The following is a 6,976-nucleotide window of genomic DNA, read 5'->3' on the forward strand; positions in this document are numbered from 1 at the left end:
CCCAAGCACCCCCCGGCCCCCGCCCAATTGAATACCCCGCGGCCGACCCCGCCCCCGCCTCCCGCACGCGCCGCTCAGCTTGCAGGGGCGGCGGGCTGAAGCGCCCGGCCCCGGGGCGGTTCCCGGCGCGCTCCCAGCCCGGGATCGCACCTGTGCGCGGCCCCGTGAGTGGGCTGCGCTGATCTGGTAGGCGCCTGGGTAGGGGTCCCAGAGGCCACAGGACCCCAGGCTGGGCAGGGAGGCAGCTCTGGAGCCGAGCCCAGGGTCATCATGCACAGCTCTGGGCTGCGAAGCAGCCTGGCAGTGCCCCAAAACCCAGGTGGCCACCAGCAGCTGGCTTGGAGAGGCTGCCACATGGGTCGTTGTTGGAGGCACTTGTGTGCACAGCCCCAGCCCATGCCAGTCAGTGCAGCATGGGGCACACCCAGTTTGGTGACCCAGCAGCTCCCAACTGGTAGCCATGTTGGTCTTTCAGGTCCAGCAAGAGTAACGCACTGAACCCCCTTAGAGGCAGACACAGGGGCAGCCGATTTAGGGAGGGCGGTGGTGTCATCTCTCCATGCCTTCTTGGAAGAACTACCCTGCAAAGGATCCCTAGCCTGGACCCTGAAAGAAGCCAGTATAGAAGTGTCTGGCTACTGCTCACATTGCACAAGCTTCCTGCCCACCCTCACACGTGTTATGCATGCACACACACGTGCCTTTTCTCATACAACACCTCATTGTTGCTGGAAAACCCACTCTTCCCTATTGGAATGCACAGCCCATCTAAGATGCTTTGTGCTGCCCTTTCAACAGTGTCCACCAAAGGCTTCTGTCAATGTGATACAAGTTGCTGAAAACTACAATCTGCCTCCTAAAGAGTACACCTGGCATCCCAGCCCATTCAGTGCTATCCGGTGCCACAGCACTGGGCAGCATGGCCCTTTGGAGAATGCACCCCTACATACTGCATGCATCCAAAACCAGCACAGTGCCAACACACTGGAAAATACCCACACAACAGGATCAGAGAAAAGGAGACAGCACAGCAAAGCTCTGACCTTCTGCCAGGGCTCGGGAAGAAGGTTCCCCAAGGACTTGTGCAATGCAGCAATATTCCTTATCAACTACTCTTCAGGGCCTCAGCCACTGATGTTCTGAATATCTCTAGCAAAGGGGCTTCTCCCCAGCTTTAGGAGACACCACCGTGGTCACCTTGGTGATGAGATTTTCTCAGCAACCCCCATTCCCTTTGCACAACTTTATCCTGTTACTCCGGTTTCATCCTGCTGGAGTCGACACACTACGTGGCTCCTCAACTTTCTGTTCTGTAACTTTCAGCTCTTTCTGTCTTTGCTCAAGTCTTCCCTACAAGCGCTGGTTCTGAGTCGAGGTGTGCTGCAGAGAGCAGCCTGTCACTAGGCCTTGCTGATGGACCTGATCCAGTGCTATCACTGATGCCCCTGCATGTGGGGGATGTGAAGCACAGTCAAATCAGGACTCTACTTGTTCTCCTGGCAGGAGGGTTTCACCTTGTGCAGGTTTGCATGAGGCCCCACTTCTCAGGGAGCTGCAGCAGCACAGTGGATGTGAAACAGCAGGGAGTCACTGCAGCCTGCCCAGTGAGGTGCCCTCTGCTCCCAGAAGGGAGATGCCAAGTTACTCCTGGGGCTGAGCTGAGTGCACAAGTGTCTCCCCTGAGAGTCCACCACCCCCAGGATCTGATCCAGCTCTCCCGCCCAGGCCTCTCCAACTCAGCTCTGTCTCCTGGGTCTGTGTCTTGCTTGACTTTACTGGAGAGAGCCTGCTTTGTATCCATAAACCTTTATGCTGACCCTGGAGGCTTTGCTGCTAAAGATCCCCCATCCCTGCTGGGCTGGAAATAAATCTGTTATCACCAGGGACAGTAAACCTACCAGATGCTTCCCGAGGGTGTGGCCAAGGTGCCATTCAGGTGGCAGTAACCTCCAGCCTGTGCTTAATAGTTTGGCTTATCAACATGCCCACACCCAGCACCTACAATGCTGACCATGCTATTGCCTCTCCTTTATCTTGCCTCATTACCCAGAAGGAGAAAGTTCAGGCTGGTAGAGAAGAGCAGGACACAGAGTTGCCAGCATTTCTTCCTCTGACCCCAGGTGGGAGCTACCTCCTCAGTGCCAGAGCCCAAAACCGATGCAGCAGCCCTGGGCCTGAAGTTCTGTCTTGGGGGCTTTCATCCTATTCTCCTGGCTTCAGCAGCCCAACAGAGCAATAGCACCCAAGGCCTCAGTGCTGGGGGAGCAGGGTTACATGCAGAGAGCCGTCAGCTCAGATGAGAGGAGAGGAAGGCTGGTGGCAGGTGTGACACAGCCAGAGACACAATGCACTGTGATGCTGCTTTGTCCTACACCCCATGGAAATATGAGTGCTTCATGAACGCAAACAAATTGACCCTCCCGGCTCCTTCAGGGAGCGAGTCTGGATTACTATTCCCATGTTACAGCCAAAGCTGCCCATGACAGCAAGTGTCACAGAACCCAAAAGTGCTGATACTCAGGCTTGTCCTTCAGCTGCAAGGACACCCACCACCCTCCAATATGAACACCACTGGGTCTGAAGCAGTCAGGGTGGGGGGGTCTGAGGTCTGACCCTCACTGAGGTGTGGGGAGGGGGATGCCAGCAAGCTGCTGGTTCTGTCTAAATCCTGACCCCAACTTAGCAGAGGTGGCGAGGGATGGCGGGGGGGGGGCACCTGTGGCTTGCAGCTTGGCATTGCCCAGCCCATGTGACCCTTATATACCAGCACAGCAACCTTCTCCCTCATGCAAGGGGTTGGTCTGTGCTCAGCTCTAATGTTCCGGTTTGGGTGCTCCAGCAGCCTTCTCTGGAGGATGATGTCTGATTTCCCTCCCTTGTTTGCACTGCCAATGATTTATTGGCCTGTGGTTTCCCTGGGAGAGGGAAATCTCTCCCTCTCACTTTCTTGCTCCTATTTTCCTCTTGATTGGTTTTGTTACAGATGAGAGCCAGCTCCTGCCTCCCACCCGTGCAGCCATTACACTGGGCTGGAATGCCTCTTGCCTTGGCTTGTGGCCCGGCCCTTCCCTTCTCCACCTCAGCAGCAGCCTGAGTTACATAAGGCCCACATAGAATGCCTCCCAGAAGGATGTCCCTGAACAAGCAGTCTGCCTCAGCATCTGACTGGTCACCAATAGCACTGACTCCACCAGGCAGCAGTGAGCTGTTTGGAGAACAGGCATGTAGGGGTGGGGGTGCGCATGCTGCAGGCTAAGCCGCCTGCTTGTGCTGTGCAGGTGTGCATGCACCTAAGTGCTTCTCATCCACATATATGCATTATGCAATAGTGAATGTATGCTTGAGCAAGCAGGTGTTGAGAAGAGTTTGTGCATATATATGTGCATGTCTGCATACAGATTGCATGTACATAACATGATGCACACTCCTGTTGCCCAGAATGTGAGAGTACATGCAAGTGTGCAAAGGGAGATGCAGGAATGTGCAGATGCATGCAGAAGGGAGCAGGGTGTGGGGACAGGCTGCCCTGCCAGGCAAGCAGGAGGAGGTATCCAGAGGCTGGCAGGCAGGTACAGCAATGGGTGTGCATTTGTTTGCCTCACCCTGCTCTCACGCACGTGAGCCAGCACTCACTAATACAGCTCCCAGGGAGAGTATGATAGGCCTGCGGCATTCCAGGAAAGGGCTGTGATATACACACACCTACAACAGTACAACACCCACTGTGCACCCTCCACCCCCACTCCTCTGTTCATTAACCTCCCCTGAGGAAGCAGGGTGTCCCAGCAGTGCCACCTGCTAAGCTCAATTCTCCCTCCACATTTGTTTTATAGAGACTCCCTCTCCTGGTCCCTGACCTGGTATCTACAGCTGCTGGAGTGCTTCAGTTGCCTGGCCAAATGGCAGGAGCACAGGCCTGGCAGAATGGAAGACTGTCACTGCAGGGGGCCTTGGAAAGGTCGCATCCATCCCTTTGCCTCAGCTGCCTGCTCTGTGCCAAAGGGATATGAAAAGGGACTCACCCCTAGGGAGTCCCAATCACTGCCTGCTGTAGGAAAAGAGGGCGAGATGCCTCTGTACATTTGCACTGGCTGAGGCAGCCAGTGACAGGACAGTTCCCCGTAACCCAGGGCAGCCCAGCTCCACTGTGGTTATACACACACAAGCCTGCTGACTGTACACAGCTCTCCCAGATGCACAGATCTCCCTGCAGCTGGCTTTCACCTGTACTGTGCTACTTCATCACAACCTCCCCTTCACCCCCCACAGTATTTCTCCTAAGTAAACCTGGACACTTTTTAGCCACTCTCTTAAAGGATTGTCTCTTCCCACTGATTTGGCCCAGTGCTTGCGTGTGCAGAACCGGAGAAGACTCCCAGAGATTGACTGAACTGGAGCTGGGCCCCGCTGTGGGGTATGGGGAAAGTTATAGGGCAAAGGGAAAGTTATAGGGCCCTGTCTTACAGCTGGGAGAATGACAGGGCAGCCTCATGCAGAGTGAGGGAGCTGGTTTGTTCCATCATGCTGGTTTGATAGCTAAGGTGGAGCCCTGCACCACCACACACACTCCCACTTCCTGCCTCTTGTGTTTTCACTGCTTAGACTCCTCTCCCATCCATCTCTAGCCTGCCTTGCACAACAGCATCAACACGTTTCCCCCCCATAGAGACAGCTTCAGAGGGCAAGTTATTCAGGAGCATACCCTCAGATGGACAGCAGGCTGTTTTCAGTCCACAACCCCCTTTCAAGGGTCCCTGAAGTAGAGAGGGGATCCCTGCCGGCAGTTAGTGGGCCTGACATTTCAGATAGATCTAAAGGGAAGTTACGGAAACCAGTCCCGTGGCAGCAGCTGGTCCCTGCTTTGCTGGTGCTGCTTCCTGCCCAGCCAAAGCCTTGGCAGCCTGGCCCCCAGGCTCCCAGCAGTCAGAGCGGTATCAGTTTCTCCAGAATATCTGGGACACACAAAGGTGGCTCTCCAATATCTTTATGCTGGGCTCAGTTAGTCACCACTGATGGACTGGGGTCAGGCAGGATCTTTCTTTGCCAGTTCCTAGAGCTTGGTCACAGTGGCCAAGTCTTTACTTAAAAAAAAAAAAAAAGAGAGCAAACTCTATCCCAAGGGAGGCATGTAGTCTAATTGTCAGAGCAGGAGGGTGGCAGCCAGGACTCCTGGGTTCTGTTCTTAGCTCTGCCATAGCCACTGCACATGACTGTGTGAAAGCTGGTCCCTCTCCATGCCTCAGTGTCCCCCTCTCCTAGCAAGTGATGAAGCTATTTCAAGGCATGTTAACGAGATATGGGAGACGGCTCATTCTCTCACAGACATTGCCTGCATAGAAAAGGCAGGTCAGGAAAGTGAAGCTTAGTTTCCAGAGGGGGAGTGGGGCCAACCAAATGACTAAAAGCAGACTTGATGCCTCTGGCATGCCCCAAGAACAATGCCAGTGCCTGGAAGGGAGCAGCACTAGTGGTAGCTGGACAGTAGTTGGACAGTAGCATTTTTTTTAATTTAAATTTTCCATTTTCCAAGCCAAATTAGCCAAAACAAATTCCAAATCCGTGAGTCAGTCCAGAACCATAAGTGGCCTTACTACCAACAAACATCTTCCCCCCCACATCTGGGGCTTCAGATGTTCCCAAATCCTTTGGCGGGCATCCTACTTGCAGGCCCAAGCCTGGAGGCTTGGGTTTCAGATGCCCCTAAGTTTTGCTTGAACTTAGTTATAAGGCCCCAGGAGAAAGCTCGGAAGGAGTCTCCCAGTTCTACAAAGTGGGCATAAAGCCAAGGTTAACTATGCATTATCTATGCGGGTACTATTTCATGGTAGCAGAGCAATTTTCTCCAGAAGTGACTAGGAAGCCACTGTGGTGATCATGGCATTTCCTCTAACAGGTAAGCACAGGGCTATGCTTGATCTGAGCTGACAGGAGTCTGACAGAAGCATTTCAGCACAAGGGTTTGCACCTGCCTCCTACTCAGCTATGCAAGTAACCCCACCACCACAGTCAGCAGCCTGACACACAGGGCAAGCTGCACTAAAGATTTCCCAGGCCTGACCCAAAAGGAGCAGCAGACACAGCCGGTGCCCATCGCTCTACAGACCCCCCACCCCCAACTCCTCACCCTGAAAAGTATCGCTGTCCTCCACCAGAAGGATGCAGCCACATGCTCACAGCCTGCCGGGGATGCTAGGTAAGGGCTGCACTTGGCAAGTCCTATGTGATCAACCCCCCCAGCCAGGTGTGAGCAGGGCTATTTTCACACTGCTCATTCCAGGCTGGGAGGCTTGGAGTCGGTCAGGAGCCAAGCCGACAGGGCCATGGCCCTCACCAGTCCCAGAGCTGACTGCATAGTGAGCACGGGGTCAGCAAGGGCTGTATTTGGACAGGTATTTAGGTGCCTAAAAATGCAGGCTGGAGCCAGACAGACTTACACAGGTGCTGGGCTCTGAACCGCCACAGCCCTGGGGCCCCTGCTCTGGCAGGGCCCGATCCCGAGAAGCATGGAGAGCCCTCCACGGCCAGCGCGTGGCCCCACTGCCTGCCCGGCAGGGCCCCGGGCCAGCAGAGCGGCACCCACCTGTGGAAGAAGAGCAGGATGGAGAGCATGGTCTGGTCGATGTTCCGGTTGCAGATGCCCTGGTTGAGCAGGTAGCAGGGGTCCCGCACCACGGGCTCCAGCGAGTCCTGCCGCATGATGCTGCTCAGCTTGTCGGCGTTGAGGTTCTCGCACACCAGCTGCTCCCGCAGCTGCCGGAAGTTGCTCACCGTGGGGCTGCCCAGGGGGTTGCCGTTGCCCCCGGCCGCGTCCTCCGGGCCGCTGCGGTTGGCCAGGTCCAGGCAGCAGCTGCAGCAGTCCAGCCCCACGGGCGAGCGGCACTCCTCCGAGGACGACGAGGACATCCTGGGCCCCCGGCCCCGCGGCGGGGGCGGGAAGCCCTCCAGCCTGCCCGCCTGCGGCACCAGCGGGGGCCCG

At 55.7% G+C, this 6,976-nt stretch overlaps 1 protein-coding gene across 2 annotated transcripts in view; it reads right to left on the minus strand.

The window, feature by feature from the left end:
• The window catches only part of TSC22D3 (TSC22 domain family member 3), a 67,695-nt gene extending 60,725 nt beyond the window's left edge, over positions 1-6,970 (minus strand). For both annotated transcript variants that reach the window (XM_006025170.2, XM_025205937.1), the window contains exon 1: positions 6,581-6,970. In XM_006025170.2, the coding sequence (XP_006025232.1) occupies positions 6,581-6,903 (323 nt within the window). In that variant the 5' untranslated portion in view covers positions 6,904-6,970. The remainder of the gene's footprint in view (positions 1-6,580) is intronic.
• Between the last annotated feature and the right edge of the window lie 6 nt (positions 6,971-6,976).

Source organism: Alligator sinensis, unplaced genomic scaffold, assembly GCF_000455745.1.
Source record: "Alligator sinensis unplaced genomic scaffold, ASM45574v1 scaffold619_1, whole genome shotgun sequence".
NCBI classification, from domain to species: domain Eukaryota; kingdom Metazoa; phylum Chordata; order Crocodylia; family Alligatoridae; genus Alligator; species Alligator sinensis.